This window comes from Brassica rapa, chromosome A06 (assembly GCF_000309985.2).
Source record: "Brassica rapa cultivar Chiifu-401-42 chromosome A06, CAAS_Brap_v3.01, whole genome shotgun sequence".
Classification (NCBI taxonomy): Eukaryota; Viridiplantae; Streptophyta; class Magnoliopsida; order Brassicales; family Brassicaceae; genus Brassica; species Brassica rapa.
In genome coordinates this window covers 28,798,409-28,817,767 of record NC_024800.2, presented here as the reverse complement: position 1 = coordinate 28,817,767, position 19,359 = coordinate 28,798,409, and the positions used below count along the sequence as shown (strand labels likewise).

Genomic DNA, 19,359 nt, shown 5'->3' with positions numbered 1-19,359 from the left:
TACATTTTAATAAGAAGAAATGAAGTCTTTGAATTGACGCTCAAGAAATGTGTGAAAATCATGTTCGCAAGTTAACAGCTAGACGAATATTAAGATTGTTAACGGTTTCCGGTTGAAGATTTATACACGGATCCACATGACTTTCATTAATGATAATTTTCTTGATGATGAAGCAATGAAAATGGAAATACAATAGATGTCAATAGACCATTGGGCTTAAACTAAATAGCAGGCAACAGCTATGAGCCCGTTATGAAGTACACACACTGCGTTTACGTGTACGAATAATGATTTATTTCATACATCAGTTTCATGTTGAATATCTCTTAGTAATTGTGACTCTAAGTCCATGCTTCATTGACAATATAAAGCCAAGACCTGGTTCAATTTTCTGACCTTGGATAACCTTAATGTCATACTTTTGTAATATCTCCACGACCACTGTCTTCATTTGAGTGATTGCCAAATGCTTACCTAGACAAGTTCTTGGACCAGAGTTAAACGCTAAGAACTTGGAGGAAGGCTCATGTTTTGGGCCTCCATTCTCAGTAATCCATCTCTCTGGCTTGAATTGCAAGGCATCTTCTCCCCAAACTGCTTTCATCCTCCCTAATGCATAGAGACATATAATAATCTTAGAGTTTGCATCGACTTTGTGACCACTTGGAAGTACATCTGATTCGACAGAAGACTTGCGCTCAAAGGAAACTGGTGGATAGAGTCTCATTGCTTCAAACAAGGCAGCTTGTAAATACACCAACTTGTCCAGATTCTCTTGTCCATTTCCGGTTCTGGGTAGATCATTGTCGATGATCTCTTGACGAATCTTGGCAACCACTATTGGATTTTCGGAGAGAAGCCAGAAGAACCAAGAGAGAGCTGAGGCAGTTGTATCTCTTCCTGCTAGAATGAAGGCCAATATAGTATCTCTAAGGAATTTATCGTCACTCGTGTAACAGCCCGATCCCCCGGCGTCCGACCGGGGTTATCGAAGGGGCGTTATGGACACGTGTCTACTCATTTAGACAACCCTACGTATCCCGTTACTGGTCCCGAGAGACGAGCGCATAACCTTCTTTGAAATACCGTCACACCCACATCCATATACTTCTACTTACAGTCCTGCGCACAGGAAAAAATGGAAATGGAGGGGTGAGCAACAAGTTACTCAGTGAAGTGGCTCTAGACCAGCCTGCCCGCATGACACTCTATACTACTCTATGCGGGAACTAGGACCGACTAGCCACTACAATCAGTTAATGCATTTTATCATTTCCTATCGTCATCTGTAATTTCCACATTAACTTCCATTCATTTCTAACAACCTAGTGATCAATCAATACAATGATCTCACTCATTGCCACACAGGTCAAACCCTAGACTTAACCGACTCATCTTACCAGTCCAACTCGATCCTATGACACCTTTAACTCCCCGTTACCCGACCATGATGCACGTTTTTATATCCCGCCTCTCGCGGTTGGCACACGTTCTTTTCATCAGTGGGTAGTCCCAACTAGGCTTCTACCCCATATTCATGTGGATTCGCCACATCTCCTATGGGTGCTTCCATATTCATGTGGATTCGCCACATCTCCTATGGATACCTAGCGTGAACTGCTGCCACACATACTTTTCCTCAGTGGGTAGCCCCCCACTAGGCTTCTACCCCATATTCATGTGGATTGGCCACATCTCCTATGGGTGCTTCCATATTCATGTGGATTCGCCACATCTCCTATGGATACCTAGCGTGGACTACTTACCCCACCTACTTTCCTTAGACTCTCTATATGCTTTCCCACCCATGCTTAACCTTAACATCATTCTTTCATACTTTTACTTATCCTTTCACTTCCTTATCGTTTCCACTTAACCCTTCTCATTCCCAATTACTCCCCTTTTCATTCATACTTGTACTTGGACTCAATCACTAGACGCCACCCGTTATCGGTGTCACACACAATACACATCGCATTCAAGTTCTACTTCAATAACTTTTATAATCACTGCTCACCTATCATCCTAGCATTTATTTCTCTCTAGCATCCTAACTTCAATCACAACAACACATGGGACATCACAACCAAACATACAAGTATCAACTACCAATCAACCATTACCACAACAATTCAATTCAGTTCATCAAGTCCCATTTATCAGTATGAGGGTTCTTATGCATCATGATCCATTCATCTATCATCCTAGCAATACCATGTACTATCAACCTAACTCCCAAACAGGGTCTAAGCAAACCTAACTCCAACATATAGGAGTATACAGAACCATGAAAGAAGGTTGGGTTCGAAACACTCCACCTTAGCCTAGATCTGGATCTGGAAACAAGGATGAAGAGATCTGAACAGATCTGGAACAACTAAACAAGAGAGAGACGAGATCTGGTCACCACCACCACGGCTGCAACCACCACCACCATCACCACATGGCACCGGCGAGGAGGAGGGAGAGAGGAGAGAAAGAGAGGCGTGAGAGAAGAAGAGGGAAGAGGGAAAAGAGAAGCTTGACGGCTAGGGTTTCCAAGTCTCTCTAAATCTCTGCAGAGCTTCGCTCAAGTTTCAGAAAATGAGAGAAAAGAATGGGCTGCATCTCTTTATAAAGGAAAGGGTGAAGGGAACCCTAGGTTTTTTGTGAAATGGGCCGTAGAGAAGCCCATTCTTTTATGAAAATTTTTGGGCCAGGAACCGGGCCGTTACAACTCGGTTTCAAGAGCTTGTACTTGGCTGTATCTAGCTTCATGAAGGAAGTTAAAAGATCCTCACCTTCTCCATTAAGAACTCCTTGTGATCTGATTATCTCTTCTCTCTTGGCTGATATGTATCTGGAGCACACACGGTCAAAAGTTGCGTTAGCTTGACTCATCTTCTTCTCTTGTCCCAGCCCCATCCAGTTCTGCAGCTTCCACATGAATCTTGGTTTAATATGCCTATAAAAAACTCCTTCTCCAACATCCTCGAGAGCCTTGGCTAGTTCATCCTCATGCATTTCAATGGAGAGAGATTTAGGGTCAGAACCGGTTATAAGGATTAGGATTGTATCAAAAGTAAACCTCCCGAACAAGTCTTGCAAGTCCACAGTTGTTCCTTCCTCAGCAAAATGATTAAGAAGAGGAACAAGACCGTCCTTGAGTTTACTTGTCATAGTACTCACTGAAAACTTTTGAAACCCTTGATGATGGACCATGGCTTGATAAGACCTCCTCAGGTTTCTCCATAGCTCTGAGTCCGCCGTGAGTATCCCGTCTCCAAACACATCAAAAACATCGTGGAACTCAGGACCTTTGATGTAATTTGAGAAGTTTGAGCTCATTATATGATGAATGTTAGCTGGATCAACCGTGACTAACATATCCATTCCAAAGAACCGTGGTCCCTTCAATAGAAACGTCAAATCAGAGATTTCAAGAATCTCAACGCTGTAGTCGTAAAGCCGGTGGAGCGATACGAGCAGACCAGGAAGCATCCCAAGAACCGGCCAGTTTCTAGGGAACCGGTCATGAGGTTTCTTGAAGAGCAAGTAAAAAAGGATGAGAAAGCAAAGGATGGCCATGGAAGCTTCAAGTAAGCTTATTGAAGCCATATTTGAGTAAAGCTAGCGCTTGATTAATGTACAAGCGCGCCTCTGTTATGGCTACTTTTCTGGTAGAAGGAACTGAATTTATATGCACACTGCATCAGCACACACTTTAAGGCACAACAGATTGAAACTCTTTATGTATATATATAGATATTTTCAACTACAAACAATATACATATATACATACAGTATATAATTATAATTCGAATAAATTAAGAATGATGGTTTTAGTTACAACTTCTGTTATGTTATGAATATTGTCCATTAAATAGAACCAAGCCGAAGCACAATTTTGGGTTGATACACACCCCACCCCACCTCTGTGATGGTGGTTGCATTTTTGGCACAAGGAATTGAAGTTACATGAACACATGTGTGTGCTGTGCACACACGTCAAGGCACATTTAAGGATTGTTTATATACATTAAATTTTGAAATTAAAAAAATGCTATACTCTTTCTGTTTTAAAAGATGTTTTAATTTATTTTTGGTTGTTTCACAATGTATAATATTTAGATAACTTTTAACTTTATAAAATATATATCCAGTTATATATTTTATTTTCTTTTATTTTAAATTATAATTTAGTGATATTCTTTTCTTTTTATAAAAATAGATTTATAATCCCCTATATATTAAAAGAGAAGCATTACAACATTTTAGATAACCATGTATCATCACCATAATGAGTCTTAGAATCCTTAGAGAATTAAGTTGGTCCATCCAAACATATAATAAGTTTTTTTATTTAACTAACCATAAATTCATTATTCATGTTTCTCATTATTTCCATAAATAAAAATTACAGAATTGCCTAATATGTCTAAAGTATATATAAAAATTAATGATTTTGAATAATAAATATTTGATAAAAATTAGTGTATTCTCTATCATATATGTTTAATTTTAAATTATAAAATAAATGAAACAACTACATTAACCATATAATAAAAAGTAGATTTTTTTATATATGTTATCATTTTTTTTTTAAAACGACTATAAAATACTAAAATTGTTAAAAATTCACATTCAAATTTTTGTGAACCATGGTTTAAATTTTTTTGGTTATAAAATACAAATGATTACAAAATCATATAAGTAAGAAGTCTCATTTAATAAATATTAAGTGTAAAAGATATATATATATATATATATATTAAAATTAAACTATATACCATATAAAATATATAAATATTTTAATTTCAAAATTTTATTTGAACAAATATTTTTGGTAAAATCTATTGAACAAATATTGAAAACTTAATATTTAAATTTTAAACTTAGCCTCGAATTTTTTTTTAAAAATTATAAATTACTAAAACTGTTAATCACACAATAAAAATTTTGTTATCTGTGATTTAAAGTTTTTGTTATAAGAATATACAAATGATAAAAAACCATATGAGTAGAACTCATCATTTAAAATATACCAATACTAAAAATACGCACTATATATATGTTAACGTCATATAAATTTAATTATATACCATCTAAAATAGAAAATGTGATTATTTGGATTAATGAAATTTATTTATGTCGTCATATTAATTTAATTATATATGTTAGAGATACTGACTTTTTAATTATTCAATATATATTTATTATTTTATAAATATGTAAAAAAACATATCACACATAAAAATAGTACTCCCTCCATTTCAATATACTTGATGTTTTAGAAAAGTTTTGTTGTTTCATAATAGATGAAGTTTGAACAAATCTATGTAACTTTAACTTTATCAAAAACTGTTTAACCAATTGGATTCTTCTTATTTTTATTTAAAATAAACTATATAGTTTAAAATTTGTTTTCATTGGTTTAAGGTAGTAGAAATTAATCATTGTTAGATAATATAATTTTGTTATTTTTAAAAAAATATTTATAATTTTAAAAGTTAACATCGATAAATATTTAAATATTTAACATATAGATGTATAATATTACAACATTAAATTATATCTATTTAATTTATACTATCTATAACTCCAATGAATCATCTATTCCGTAAATTCAATTATTGATAGGCCAATAAAAATTATATTTAAATATAGACAAATTTAATTATTGATAGCCCAAAAAAAATCTTTATAATTTAAAAGTTAACATCGATAAATATTTAAATATTTAACATATAGAGATATAATATTATAATATTAAATTATATGTATTTAATTTATAGTATCTATAAATCCAATGAATCATCTTTTTTAAATTTAATTATTGATAGCTCAATAAAAATTTCTGGTAAACTCAAAATTTAAATGATAAGATTAGTGAATTAAATGTAACATGACTTTATAGGAATATGTCAATTAGGTCCATTTTAAAAAAAAAATCATACATAAATGAATGTTGTTATTTATGTTTTAATATATAAGATTCTTAGCTTAGAACTATACCCAAATTTGTTGCTTGTATTAAAAGCTACGGAGTAACAAAGCCCGTCACGACTCGTTGATGGGTATGCTAATCCACAAAGTTAAGTAATATCATTTACTAAAATTTTATAGTTATGCATTATTAAATATGGTCTAAAATATGTGAGTCATAATTTATTTACTAGATTAGAACCCGTACAATTGCTCGGGATTGATGTTATATATAAAACTAATTTATATCTATTATTACTTATTTATATATTATGTATATAATTAAATTAAAGTAAAGACATAAATCAAAACAATATATCTTGTTTATTTACGATATTTTTTGGTAAATAAATAAAAAAAATCATTTTATTTATTTTATATGGTATATAACTAAATTTGAATGACATGAACATAAATATATAGTATATTTTAATATAAATATTTATATTTTGAGAATTCATATTCATATGATAAACACAAAATTTCTAATGTGCGATTTTTTTAATGCAAATTTCAAAATTAAAATATTAAGGGTTCAATACTTTTTCAATACAGTTTAGAAATTATCATATTTAAGTATTATTCTATGTTATATAGTTTAATTTTAAACCATATTATTATATAATATGAATATCTAGTAAATGAGACTCATATTCATACGATTTATGATCATTTGTATCTTGTTATTACCAAAAAAAAATTAAACCATTGATCACAAAATTTTAGTGTGAGACATTTAACGTTTTTAATAATTTATAGTCGTTTTAAAAATTTTAAATATAACATATAATTTTTTTTATTATATGGTTAATGTAGTTGTTTTAATATCTTTTAATAATATAAAAATTAAACAAAAAAGAGCTAAGATACAAAAATTATTATCAAATATTTATTATTCATAATCATTAATTGTCATATATACGTTAATCATATAGGCAATTCCATAGCTTTTATTTAAGGAATGTGCGAGAATATTCTTTTGTACACTATTTATCAGTTTAATCGTCAGTTTAATAAAAAATATAATATAAATTAAGATGGACCAACATATTTCTCTAAAAATTTTGAAATTCATTCTCATGTTGACACGTGTCTACAAAATAATGTTGTAATGTTTCTCAATTAATATATAAGGGATTAGAATTTTTTTTTTTTGACTAGTATTTTATTTATTAGAATTGTTAAGCAACGAATTCATATATATTCAAATGATAATCACGTTAATTGCAATATTAACATACCAGTTTTCCTGCTCATATCATATTTTCAAGTGACCTTTTTAATATGCTTGGTCATAACGTACAAGTACATGTTGACGGCTTAGCATGGTTGCATTATTAAAAGACACAGCATGGAAGTCAAAAAGAAAGAAACCATCAAACACACAAATACATATCAAGAATCAGTTGATCAAACCATAAGATTTTAAAGTTCTATTTATAAGCTAGTGCAGTAGATTTGCAATGATTTAATTCATACATAATTAATTTCAAGATGAACATCTCTTAGCAACTTTGACTCTTAGTCCATGCTTCATCGACAACATAAAACCAAGAACTGGCTCAATCTTCTGCCCTTTGATAACCTCAACGTCATACTTTTGTAATATCTCCACGACCACCATCTTCATCTGAGTGATAGCTAAATGCTTACCTAGACAAGTTCTGGGACCGGTATTAAACGCTAAAAACTTGGAGGAAGGCTCATGTTTTAGGCCTCCATTCTCAGTAATCCATCTCTCTGGCTTGAATTTGAATGCGTCTTTCCCCCAAACGGCTCTCATCCTCCCCAGGGCATAAAGACATATAATAATCTTAGAGTTTGCATCAACCTTATGACCACTTGGAAGCACATCTGATTTGACAGGAGACTTGCGCCCGAAGGAAACTGGTGGATAGAGTCTCATTGCTTCAAACAAGGCACCTTGTAAATACACCAACTTGTCCAGGTTCTCTTGGCCATTGCCGGTCGTGTCGATGATCTCTTGACGAATATTGGCTACTACATGTGGATTTACAGAGAGAAGCCAGAAGAACCAAGAGAGAGTGAAAGCGACTGTGTCTCTCCCCGCTATAATGAAGGCTAAGATAGTGTCTCTAAGGAGCTTATCATCACTCGGATTCAAGAACTTGTACTTGGTTGTATCCAGCTTCATGAAGGAAGTTAAAAGATCCTCACCTTCTCCATTAAGAACTCCTTGTGATCTTAGTATCTCTTCTCTCTTGGCTGATATGTATTTGGAGCATACACGGTCAAAAGTAGCACTAGCTTGACTCATCTTCTTCTCTTGTCCCAACCCCATCCAGTTCTGCATCTTCCACAAGAATCTTGGTTTAACATGCCTACTCAAAATCCCTTTTCCAGTATCGTCGAGAGCCTTGGCTAGTTCATCCTCATGCAACTCAATAGAGAGACTTCTAGGATCAGAACCCGTTATAAGGATTAACGTTGTATCGAAAGTGAGTCTCCCAAACACATCTTGCAAGTCCACAGCTGTTCCTTCCTCAGCAAAATGATTGAGAAGAGGAACAAGCCCGGACTTGAGTTTACTCGTCATGGTGCTCATCGAAAACCTTTGAAACTCTTGGTGATGGAGCATGGATTGAATAGACTTTCTCAGGTTCTTCCACATCTCTGAATCAGTAGTGAATATCCCGTCTCCGAACACATCGAAAATCTCTTGCAACCCCGGTCCTTTGATGTAGTTTGAGAAGTTTGAGCTCATTATATGATGAATGTTGTCTGGATCAGCGGTGAGCAACATATCCATGCCAGCGAACGGCGGTCCCTTGAAAAGAAAGGTCATGCCGGAGAATTCAAGAATCTTGACGGTGAAGTCATGTATCCGGTGGAGCGTCATGAGCAGACCGGGAAGCATCCGGAGAACCGGCAAGTTCCTAAGGAACCGGACATAACGTTTCTTGAACAGCAAGTAATGGAGGATGAGAAAGCAAAGGATGGTAAAGAGAGTTTTTGAAGCCGAACGAGTTGGTCCATGAGACACCAACCCGGGAAAGGAATCTTCAAATAAATTTATGGAAGGCATTTGAGTAAGGCGTTTGATTAAGATACACTTGTGTGTGTGGTGGTTACTTTGCTAGCAGAAGGAACATCACTTATATATATGCACACTGCAGCACACACACTACTTAAGCAACTTTGATTGAAGTGGGTAAATCGTGGCCCAGCTTAATAATGTTAACAAGTTAAAAAAGGGGGGCCTCTCTATTCTATTGAAGCCATTTGAGTCATGAAATTTGAAATGTTTCTTGTTTTTCCTTTTTAGCATCACTAAGGAAATTGTTTCTAAAATACGCTTAAGCTTTTTTTTTAACTGCAACGCAAGGTTAATGCGTATATCATAAAACTAGAAAGCATTAAATTGCCATTATGTACACCTAACTTTTATTTTTGTGATAGACCCAACTTTTCTAATACATTAAAAATAGTCAGTATTTAACGGTTCTAACTTCAACTAATAAAAGCTTATTGAAACCATGAGACAATTACCTGGATTTACACACAATATTGTTGGTTTTATATGCTGACAACTAATAAAAATAGTCAGTATTTATGCTGACAGAACTGATTGTTCTTTTTAAATTATTACAGAATATAATTACATTTTTGATTTGATTATGAGTAGTAATTTAGTTACATTTTTCGTTATTAAGACCCCAGACCCAAAAACTCAAGACCAAACTGAATCGAAATCATTAAATGGAATCAAACCAAATCAAGATTTTAAGCTTTCATGTTATTTATTGCAATTTGCCACCAAAATACCTTAATATTCTGAACTAGCACAACCGAACCAAACCAATTTTCTAAATGTCTCAAGACCTCACATCACATGCTATCGTTGGAAAAAGAAAAAAAGATTATCCAATAAGACAATAAGGTGCAGACCGTTTTTATCTGGATCAGAAAATAATACACACAGGAGTACAAGAAGAAGATAAGCAGAGAAACCAAACCTTCTTCCTATTTGTAATGAGCTCATTATGGCTAACTTTGGTCTTTCAACTTCTCCATGAACTATTAGGGAAATCATATCTTTTTAACGATCTGAACAACATCCTCGTCCTCCAGCTCGTGTTCCTGAGGTACATATTGAAACAAAAGACAACCAGAATATAGGGTATTGCAATGAGTTTACCAACAAGATATGAATCTGAGAAATAGTAACTATGGAAACTTGGCACTTTTCAAGTTAAAAAGTTATAGAGTTTACAAGAAGACTGACCCTTCCAACTCTCTGGGGCTTGTGTTTGGCACTGGAACCCCATACTAAAGCGCTGCATAGGGAAAAACAATACTACTCATAAGCGATGCTCTCGAGCAAGAAACTAATAAACAGAATATGGATAAGTTATATTTACTTACTACTTGAATTGTTTAAGCATGTCCTTGTGAATCCGGATGCAGAAGTCCTCGACAGTCCTCTTCTTGGAAGATAAGATAACAGGGTCATCATAATCCGGATTCATTGCCTTTGGCTTGGTGTAGATTCTTGTTAGATTCAAGTATTCCCATATCTTATCGAGAAGACCATCAAGATTCCACTCCAGATGCGCACTGCAGGATTAGTGTTGTTATATATACAACTGAACAAGTAACCTGCCCGGGAGATTAATAATAATTACCTGATAGGACAGTAATGAGGAAGCTTGTCCAAAATTTCAAGTTCCTCGAGGGTGATTTGATCGATCTTGTTGATAGTATAGATACAGGGCATATAGATCCGACTGCCCTCGATGACATCGATGAGGTCATCAGCGGTTGCATCGTAGCGCAGAGTGATGTCTGCGTTGTGCATCCTGTATTCACTGCAGATAGCCTTTACAGTGTCGAGGTCAAGGTGGGTGGCAGTGACTGTAGACGTAAGATTGATACCACCTTTGTCCTTTTTCCTGAACGTAAGGTTAGGTGGCTCCTTGTTCAACCTAAATTATCGTTGGTGTAAGAATTTATACCAGAACTGAAGAAGTATTGGGGTGTATGACTATAAAGGGTTATTATATCTACCTTATTCCGAATCCTTCGAGCTCTTTTTCAATGAGACGCTTGTGAGTTATGGGCTTTATGGCATCAAGAACTATTAAGATGCAGTTGCAAGTCCTAGCAGTACTTATAACCTGGAAAATAGTTAATCGTCAAAAACGAACCAACGAGGATCAAATAACACCAGAAGGTTTATGCACGACTATTTACCTGTCGTCCTCTACCTTTTCCGTCCTTGGCACCCTCTATAATACCAGGAAGATCTAATAACTGCAAGGCCATTAAATAGGACACACAAAGGAGAATCATCAACATCTAAGGAACAATTACAACAAGTTATAAAAAAGATCAAGTAACATTGGAGTGTATGTCAGGCTTTAGGCTCAGGAAACGAAAACTAAAGGCTAGGACATGTCATTTAGAAGCCAATTATTGCATTGTCCTTCAAAAAACTTCCAAGACATAGGATAGAAACGTGAGCACATCATCTTTCTCCACAAATAACAATTGGGCATAGATATAGGTGCCGTACCTGAATTTTAGCTCCACGGTATGTAATAACACCGGGAATGCAAGTCAATGTTGTGAACTCATACGAAGCAACCTGGAAAAAATTCAGAAACTTAGAAACTAGAGCACACAGTTCTCACTCCAATTACACGCAAGAGCAAAAAGTGACATTGACAACTAAATAAAAGGAAATGCAAATAATAATAAAAAAAACCTCAGAAAACGTTCCGGTGAGCTTGTTCAAGAGGGTAGATTTGCCAACGGAAGGAAAACCAACAAGTCCAACTCTAGAATCTCCGCTTTTAGTGACATCAAAACCTTCGCCAGCAGCAGCGCCACCACCTTTGGTAGGTGGTGCAAGTAGGTCCCTTCGTAGCTTAGCAAGTTTGGCCTGCGAGAAGTGGATCAATGTAATTTAGAGAAAAGCTAATGGCGCGGGGGAAAAGTACCAAAAGATTCCAATAAATAGATGAGCGTATGGAATCAAATTTCCTGTCTGAGTTAACATAAATCTATTGAAGCTTTTAGCAGTCATCCATGAAATAATTTAAAGTTTGCTTAAGTCGTCCATAATATGGGAGTTGATAAAAACCCTAACGGTTTAGACCACAAGTTACAATACTTGTCCATGTGTCTATACAAACATATGTCACTGCAACATGAAATATACATTTGAACTGTATGAAAACCACATTCAAACCTCATTTTAAGCTACAAGAAAAAAAACACAGGAAAATGAAACAGCTATTGAGGAGCAAAAAAATGAACCTTTAACAAACCGAGATGATGAGCGGTGGCTTTATTCTTCTGTGTCCTCCCCATCTGCCATATATTCAAAACAAAACCATATTTTCAGATTTACAGCTCTATGCATCCTAAGAGCACAAGTAAAGGATTGGAAGAGAAAATGACCTCATCTTCGATTTCTTTGATCTTCTGCATAATAGTCGACATTTTTGCTGGGAGAGCTCACACGGAGATAGCGTGAAGGCAACAGTTTAACGCGAGAGAGAACACCGGCAATCAGATGTCGAGAGTGACGACGACGGACGGACGGACGAGAAGAAAGCAGACAAATCCTCCCAGGGTTTTCTTAGAACCGAAAGTGACTAGAACTGGGCCTGATCCAACACGATCTTGGGCCCAAATAACAACTAGATGATATACGAAAACATTTAGTTTGGTTAAACACTGTTATGTTACAAAAAAAAAAAAATTTAAACACTATTCTGGTTTCTGAGTATATAGCTGAATTCAAAGTCAGTTTAAACAAATTCCAATGAATTTATACAACAACATACTGCAACGTTTTCAGGCAGCTTCTCCCCTCCTAAACCAGTTTCTAAAGTCAAGGGTCAAGGTGAAACTGAGAACGGCTATCCTTTAGCTTCTTCTTGGGATTGGCCATTGCTGCTTCTTTCTTCTTCGGATTGGACTTGTATTGTATCACTTGCTTTCTAGGCTTCTCCACTTCTGGTTCACTCTAGGACAAAAGAATGATTCAGAACATCACAGTGTGTTCTTACTGTTTCTGCTTCTTTTTATCGTTGCTGCTTAGCTTCTTCTCCTGCAACTTCATTAACGCAGATATTAACTCTTTTTCAGCGACCAATTGTAAACTAACAGAGAACAGATTTTGTATGAACTGAATGGTTTATTTACGACTCACGTTACATGTATATATACATCCGATTACAAGAATATTCTCAGCTACAAGATAAACTGAGATCCTTATGTTGATAAGGCACAATCTTTATCTCCAACAACCTTGAACCTTATCACTTGTATACGTCCAAGCCTTCACTGGACCAACCCGAACCGGACTACACTTAACCATTCTCTACACCAATCAGGCTTGATACCTCTTTATGCTTCTCCTGATTGCCACACCATCCTTAACTAAACCCTTTTATCTGCAGAAGCAAATCGGCTAATACTTGATAAATCTGTTTCGCCATGCGGTGAGATATATCCTTGGACAAAAAGACATGAACATCGTTATCAATCTGAATCCAACTACGTCCCGGTTCTTTGACCACACCATCAAACTTCATTCTTTCTCTTACCTTCTTCGCATCACCCCACATACCCTTTGAAGCGTAAATATTAGAAAGCAAAGTAAACGACCCACTGTCCGCTGGATCACACGCAATAGCCATTTCAGCAGCATGCTCAGCTAACTCGACGTTACCAGTCTTTGCGCATCCGCTCAGCAAGCTCCTCCATACTATAGCAGGCGGTTTTTTCGGCATTTTCTCAATTAACTCCCTTGCTTCTTCTAATCTACCAGCACGGCTTAACAGAGATACCATACAAACATAGTGTTCGGTTTCCGGTTCAATCCCAAGTCCGAGCATAACCTCAAACTGCTCAAGCCCATCTTCCACGAGACCACCATGGCTGCACGCTGATAAAACTCCCACAAAGGTGATGTAGTTAGGCTCTATTCCTTCATTCATCATTCTCTCCAGCATCTGAAGAGCTTTTTGGCCTTCTCCGTGATTCGCATAAGATGAGATAACAGAGTTCCAACAAACCACATCTCTCGAAGATGCTGAACTAAAAGCCTTATAAGCATCTTCGGGACTTCCGCATTTGGAATACATATCTAGTAGAGCATTTGTGATATACGAGTTACGTTCCAAGCCTCTTTTCATAATCTGGCAGTGGAACTCTTGACCTAATTGAAGACTTGCCAGGTTACCAGCTGCTGTAACCATGTCGGCAAAAGTAAACTCATCAGGTCTTTCCCTTGATAACTGTAGTTCTGAAAAAAGATTGAGAGCTTCTTCGTTCTCTGATTGTTGAACATAACCTGAAAACATTGAGTTCCAGACAACAAGATCCTTCTCTTCCATCTCATCAAACACAAGCCTAGAATCCTTGATGGAGTAGCAATTTGAGTAACCATCAATCAAAGCACTTGCAGCGAATATATCTAAGTTTACACCATATTTGAACATGAGTCCATGGATTTGTCTGCTAAGTTCCAAGCTTGATAAAGAAGCAGATGCACGTAGAAGGCTAACAAAAGTCAATAGGCTAGGTCGAATCAGTCGTGACCTCATATCACCAAAGATGTTGAATGCATCATGTAGCTCACCCTGCGTCCCAAGTCTCGAGTAACCTTCAATCATTGCATTATATAAAACCACATCATCACGGCCGAAAAGATCAAAAACTTTTCTGGCATCGTTCAAACAATCGCATTTTGCGTACATGTCGATCAAACTGTTGGTCACATAGCTATCATCGCCAAGATTGGCTTTGATAGTGTAAGAATGAACATGTCTTCCATATTCCAGAGCATGAAGTGACGCACAGGATGTGAGTATGCTAGAGCAAGCATACATATCTGGTTTCAAACCAGACTTCGAGATCCCGGAAAACAGTTCCATTGCTTCCTTATGAAGGGAGTTCTGCTTATAACCAGACAGTACTGTGGTCCACGATGTGATGTCTGCATTCCACATCCCATCGAATAACTTACGAGCTAATGTAACTCTTCCACACTTCACATAAGAATCTATAAGCACATTCATCAGCGAGGCATCCATCTCATGTCCATGTCTCAAAATGTTCGCATGAATCTGCTTCCCACCTTCCAAAAACGAAAGTATTGAACACGCACTTAGAACCGTCGAAAGGATGTAACCATCAGGAACAACGTTACTCTCCATTAGTTGGTAGAACAGCTGCAACGACACATAGCTTCTTCCCATTTTCGCATACCCTTTGATCATAGTCGTCCAAGTCACTGTAGATTTCTCTGGTAAAGCATCAAACACAAGCCTCGCATAATCAATATCACCTTCCTTGAGATAAAAACCAATCAACAAGGTGCCAACGTAAACATCCCGATCAAACCCACTCTTAAAGATAAAACTCTGCAGCTGAAACACCATCGAACGTCCACTATTAACATGTAAGCAAGCTTGGATGAAACTCGACAAGATATACTCGTTGGGGCTGTTTTTTCTACTTCTCCAGTACTCTAAGAAAACCGCCAAGGACTCTTCGTAAAGCCCATTATGGTTACAAGCTGAGACCATGGTAGACCAAGTAACTAAGTTTCTCTCAGGCATTCTATCGAACAGCTTGCGTGCATAAACCATATCACCACCTTTCGAATACGATTTCATCAGAATGTTGTTTAGATATGTGTCTGAATCAAAACCGGAAACGATAATCTGACCATGAACTACATTGTGATGTAGAACTGGATCATCTGACGCAGGAAGCTGCAAGAGACGAGCAAACTCGCGCCTCCCGCGGATTCCTAATGTAGAAGGAAAATCAATGTTTATAAACTCCAACAGACGTGAAGCAGAAGAGGACGAAGAGTAGAAACGTAACGATTGTTGCACTTTACGCCAGCAGCAGCCACGGCTTCTCATTTTACTTACTGAGAGAGAGAGAGAGGGAAGAAAGAACAGTGTTGAGAAACAATTTCATAAAATAAACATTCTGCCGTTTTGCTATTTAAAGTTAAGAAAGGACGGTGGATACGGTAACTAAAAACGGCACACGGTTTATCCATCACCAACTCATGGAAAAGTCACAAGACCATTGTAGGATGACACTCTGCTCCACCGTATTAGCATTTGGCTGGCTTGATGTTCCTCTAGAAGCCTTAGCGCATAGAATTGCTGATGCAGGAACTAATTCAAGACCATTGTTACATGATGATGAGTTAGGACGAGCACATACACAGTGGTAATGCTCCATGATTGTTACTTGGAAACAGAGTTTTGTCTCTCTCTGTGGTTTTTGATCATTTGTTACTTCACATATAGGCTTTTAAATCGTCTTTCAACTAATTGGGATGCACGTGGTGAAGTATACATTACGCGCACCTTCCATGTTCTATAGCTTTGGACTAACATGTGTTACAAATGCAATTCAGAATACAAGAGAAAAAATCCAGCTAATTAAACAGTAGCAGCAATAACATGTACCAACTCGTATGATTTGGAAACTCTAAGAACAACATCAAACCACTCAATCTCACCACAAATATCATATACCTCATGGCTCTCAAGGGTAACCTCTGCGCACCATATCATCTTGTTCTTAGAACCACTTCCAGGAACAAAAGTATCCCACAAAACAGCCATCTTACCACCATAATCCGCCAAGTTAACACGGCTGTAACATAGAAACTTAACCAACCTTTCCAAACCCATCAACTTCCTCCAGAATCTTCCTTTATAGTCATACCATTTGAACTCTCTATCCCTTTCGTGATAATACACCAATATGTTCTTTATCACACAATAAGAAACCCACGCCCGACCCATATCCATTTCCGTTCCCATCGAGTCCCATCTACCATCTTCAGGGTTGTAAGCCACGTGACTTGCACCTCCTAACAAGTGAAACTTACCTTCGATCCCTACGCTCTTGTACGCAAGTCTCTCGCATCTCCCATGACTTGCCACTGACTCCCAACTTTGAGTATTTGGATCGAACACCTCAATACAGTTCAGTGAATCGCAATCTTCGCAGCCTCCTGCTACGTATATTTTCCCATCAAGAACACTAGCAGTGGGGTAGTTACGAGCCACACGCATGGGAGGAGCCATGCGCCACGTGTCAGATCGACAATCCAAGAAGGAGACTCTGGAGGAAGGGGCGTCGTTGATAGGACCTCCGATAGCGTATATGTTCGAGTCCACAGTGACCACACTCGACCAATGAGCAGGAGGAGGAGGAGCATGGCTAGATGAAACCGGGACCAGTAAATGGCCACCTGAGAAGTTTGTTAGTTTACGATCTGGGACACGGCAGAGGGTGAACCAGCGGAGGTTGGAGTCGGTGAGTGAACGTAAGCACACGTAAAGACAACTCTCTGTGCGGTGGAGGAAAGACCGGGTCTGGTATAGTTCAGGTGAAGCGATGAGAGAGCGGAAGCTCTTGGAGACGAGGGAGAAAGTTGGGTAGTAGAGTCTTGAAACGCGGCTTAGGAAGCTCAAAAGTATATCATTGGGAAGAGACAGGCTCGTGGTGGTCGGAGGAGAGACCATCTTGTTCTGCTCATGCGGTGGTGCCTCGTCGTTATTCATGGAGGCGAAAGTGTTTAATTCTCCTAGTGGGAGAAGAGAACAAAACCTAAACGCCTTTGCGTAGTTAGACCATTCGAATCTTGTGTGTGTGTTTTATAATTCAGTGACGTATAAAGAAACTATTTAGTCTCTTCAAAGTAGTCTTTTTTCCAAGCAACCTTTAAAATATGGTATACAAAAAGAAAAATGTTGGAGCAGTCAGAGAAGACTCTATAAACAAATGTTTTCACAAGTTTGACCCAGTCATCAAAGACAGCCTTGGCCAAAGGACCATACAAGTCTCTAAATATATTATTTCTGCAACTTGACCACTCATTTTTCATCAGTGACAAATTCCAAAGGGTAGTACAATACAGTGGCAGACCTAGGATTATGCTTAACAAGTGATTATATAAAGTTATGAACCTAAAGAGATTATAGGATTGCCATTACAAGTGAAATGACTGATGTCTATTGCCCACGACTACAAAAAGATTATTCATCAAACGGTAGTAGCAAGAGCATAGTCAACCCTGCATGACTTGGAGACTGTAAGCACAGTGTCATGCCATTCCACCTTGCCCCAAATCTCTTCACTGTTGCGTCTTTCAAGAGCAATCACTGCACACAAAATCATCTTGTCCTTGAATCCAGTGGAAGCCAAAACCCTCTCCCACAAAACAGCCATCTTCCCACCATAATCCGCCAATCTAGCAATATAACGAGGGAACTTAGGCAGTCCTTTAACACCCTTCAAACCCCTCCAGAGTCCTACCTTAGTGTCATACCATTTGAAACCTCCATTGTATTGGTAGAGCACGTTGTCAATCACCGCATAAGAATACCATGGCCAACTCGTATCCATCTCCCATCCCACCCTTTCCCATCGACCTTCCCTAGGCTGGTAAGCCAAACCATTACCGCCTCCAAATATGTATACCTTTCCATCAAATCCTGCACTTTTGCTTACATAGTTACAGCCACATATCTCAGTGCCAGGGCTTGACACAAGCTCCCAAGTTTGCTTCTTTGGATCGAAAACCTCCATCCACTCAGAGGAACTGCTGCAGTCTTTGCAGCCTCCTGCTACATATATCTTTCCATCGAGGACACTGGTGACAGGGTACCTCCGCTTTACCAGCATGCTCGGACCCTCACGCCACCTGTTGGACCTGGAGTCCATGATCAAGACTCTAGAAGAGGGGTCCTTGTCGTCGTTGATAGGTCCGCCAATGTTGTAGATATCTGAACCAACTGTCGCTAGACCCGACCAGTGCACAGGACCAGAATGGGAGGTTGGGATCTTCGCTAAAACATACCCACTGGACTTCTTCTTCAGCTTCATGGTGTCGCCATTGGTGGTTAGGGTTTTGTCAGGTTTCCGGCAGAGGGTGTACCAGCGAGGGATAGGGTCGGGATGGGACAGTAGGCACACATAGAGACAACTCTCCGTGCGGCCTATAGACGAGCGGGTCTTGTAAAGCTCAGGCGAAGCGAGGAGAGATTGAAAGGTCTTGGAGACGAGTGAGAGAGTCGGGTAGTACAATCTCGAGACGCGTGCAAAGCAGCTGAGTAACAAATCATCGGGAAGCGAAGGGTTTGGGGTCACAAGCGGCGGCTTCTTCTTCTTGGTTGTACTCATCCTCTTCCTCTTCTTCTTCTCCTCGGGAGACGACATTGTCGGCAAGAACAATCGATCAAACTCCGCACTGTCTCTTTCAGAGCTACTAGTGAGGGATAGTTCAGTTTATGGGCTTAATGGGCCTGAAACCTAAGTTACACCGTGTATCAGTTGTGGGCTTCGTTTACTAAAATCCTTTGTATCCCATCTTAATGG

The 19,359-nt window shown here is 37.9% G+C and overlaps 6 protein-coding genes across 6 annotated transcripts; all 6 read right to left on the bottom strand.

Annotated features, from left to right (window-relative positions):
• Positions 1-119: 119 nt before the first annotated feature.
• On the bottom strand, positions 120-4,502 carry LOC103828037 (alkane hydroxylase MAH1). Its single transcript, XM_009103618.2, has 2 exons — positions 2,717-4,502; positions 120-947 (listed from the first exon to the last, which is right to left on the bottom strand). The coding sequence occupies exons 1-2, from the start codon at positions 3,595-3,597 to the stop codon at positions 311-313; spliced, it is 1,518 nt and encodes a 505-aa protein (XP_009101866.1). The 5' UTR covers positions 3,598-4,502; the 3' UTR covers positions 120-310.
• A 2,723-nt stretch (positions 4,503-7,225) lies between these two features.
• On the bottom strand, positions 7,226-9,437 carry LOC103828036 (alkane hydroxylase MAH1-like). Its single transcript, XM_009103617.2, has one exon. It carries the CDS (start codon positions 9,008-9,010, stop codon positions 7,454-7,456), a length of 1,557 nt encoding a protein of 518 aa, XP_009101865.1. The 5' UTR covers positions 9,011-9,437; the 3' UTR covers positions 7,226-7,453.
• Positions 9,438-9,750: 313 nt separating this feature from the next.
• On the bottom strand, positions 9,751-12,692 carry LOC103828035 (developmentally-regulated G-protein 3). The gene is made up of 11 exons (XM_033273998.1): positions 12,492-12,692; positions 12,391-12,454; positions 12,247-12,300; positions 11,693-11,869; positions 11,501-11,572; positions 11,179-11,238; positions 10,993-11,102; positions 10,611-10,910; positions 10,351-10,542; positions 10,211-10,262; positions 9,751-10,065 (listed from the first exon to the last, which is right to left on the bottom strand). Exons 2-11 carry the CDS (start codon positions 12,430-12,432, stop codon positions 10,015-10,017), a joined length of 1,110 nt encoding a protein of 369 aa, XP_033129889.1. The 5' UTR covers positions 12,433-12,454; positions 12,492-12,692; the 3' UTR covers positions 9,751-10,014.
• LOC103828034 (pentatricopeptide repeat-containing protein At4g39530) lies at positions 12,678-15,991 on the bottom strand. Its single transcript, XM_009103615.3, has 2 exons — positions 13,325-15,991; positions 12,678-13,087 (listed from the first exon to the last, which is right to left on the bottom strand). The coding sequence occupies exon 1, from the start codon at positions 15,873-15,875 to the stop codon at positions 13,374-13,376; it is 2,502 nt and encodes an 833-aa protein (XP_009101863.1). The 5' UTR covers positions 15,876-15,991; the 3' UTR covers positions 12,678-13,087; positions 13,325-13,373.
• Positions 15,992-16,242: 251 nt separating this feature from the next.
• LOC103828033 (F-box/kelch-repeat protein At4g39580) lies at positions 16,243-17,589 on the bottom strand. Its single transcript, XM_009103614.3, has one exon. It carries the CDS (start codon positions 17,541-17,543, stop codon positions 16,410-16,412), a length of 1,134 nt encoding a protein of 377 aa, XP_009101862.1. The 5' UTR covers positions 17,544-17,589; the 3' UTR covers positions 16,243-16,409.
• Positions 17,590-17,756: 167 nt separating this feature from the next.
• Positions 17,757-19,298, bottom strand: LOC103828032 (F-box/kelch-repeat protein At4g39550). The gene has a single exon (XM_009103613.3). The coding sequence runs from the start codon at positions 19,198-19,200 to the stop codon at positions 18,025-18,027; it is 1,176 nt and encodes a 391-aa protein (XP_009101861.1). The 5' UTR covers positions 19,201-19,298; the 3' UTR covers positions 17,757-18,024.
• Positions 19,299-19,359: the final 61 nt, after the last annotated feature.

What these genes read in the sequence shown, in the direction of transcription:
- LOC103828037 (XM_009103618.2), bottom strand. Translation starts at nt 3,597, where the DNA reads ATGGCTTCAATAAGCTTACTTGAAGCTTCCATGGCCATCCTTTGCTTT. An exon ending in TACAAGCTCTTGAAACCGAG is followed by an intron (nt 948 to 2,716) that starts TTGTAACGGCCC and finishes CTGTTACACGAG; the next exon opens with TGACGATAAATTCCTTAGAG.
- LOC103828036 (XM_009103617.2), bottom strand. Translation starts at nt 9,010, where the DNA reads ATGCCTTCCATAAATTTATTTGAAGATTCCTTTCCCGGGTTGGTGTCT.
- LOC103828035 (XM_033273998.1), bottom strand. Translation starts at nt 12,432, where the DNA reads ATGTCGACTATTATGCAGAAGATCAAAGAAATCGAAGATGAG. An exon ending in CCTCATTACTGTCCTATCAG is followed by an intron (nt 10,543 to 10,610) that starts GTAATTATTATT and finishes CTAATCCTGCAG; the next exon opens with TGCGCATCTGGAGTGGAATC. An exon ending in AGCCCCAGAGAGTTGGAAGG is followed by an intron (nt 10,066 to 10,210) that starts GTCAGTCTTCTT and finishes TATGTACCTCAG; the next exon opens with GAACACGAGCTGGAGGACGA.
- LOC103828034 (XM_009103615.3), bottom strand. Translation starts at nt 15,875, where the DNA reads ATGAGAAGCCGTGGCTGCTGCTGGCGTAAAGTGCAACAATCGTTACGT.
- LOC103828033 (XM_009103614.3), bottom strand. Translation starts at nt 17,543, where the DNA reads ATGAATAACGACGAGGCACCACCGCATGAGCAGAACAAGATGGTCTCT.
- LOC103828032 (XM_009103613.3), bottom strand. Translation starts at nt 19,200, where the DNA reads ATGTCGTCTCCCGAGGAGAAGAAGAAGAGGAAGAGGATGAGTACAACC.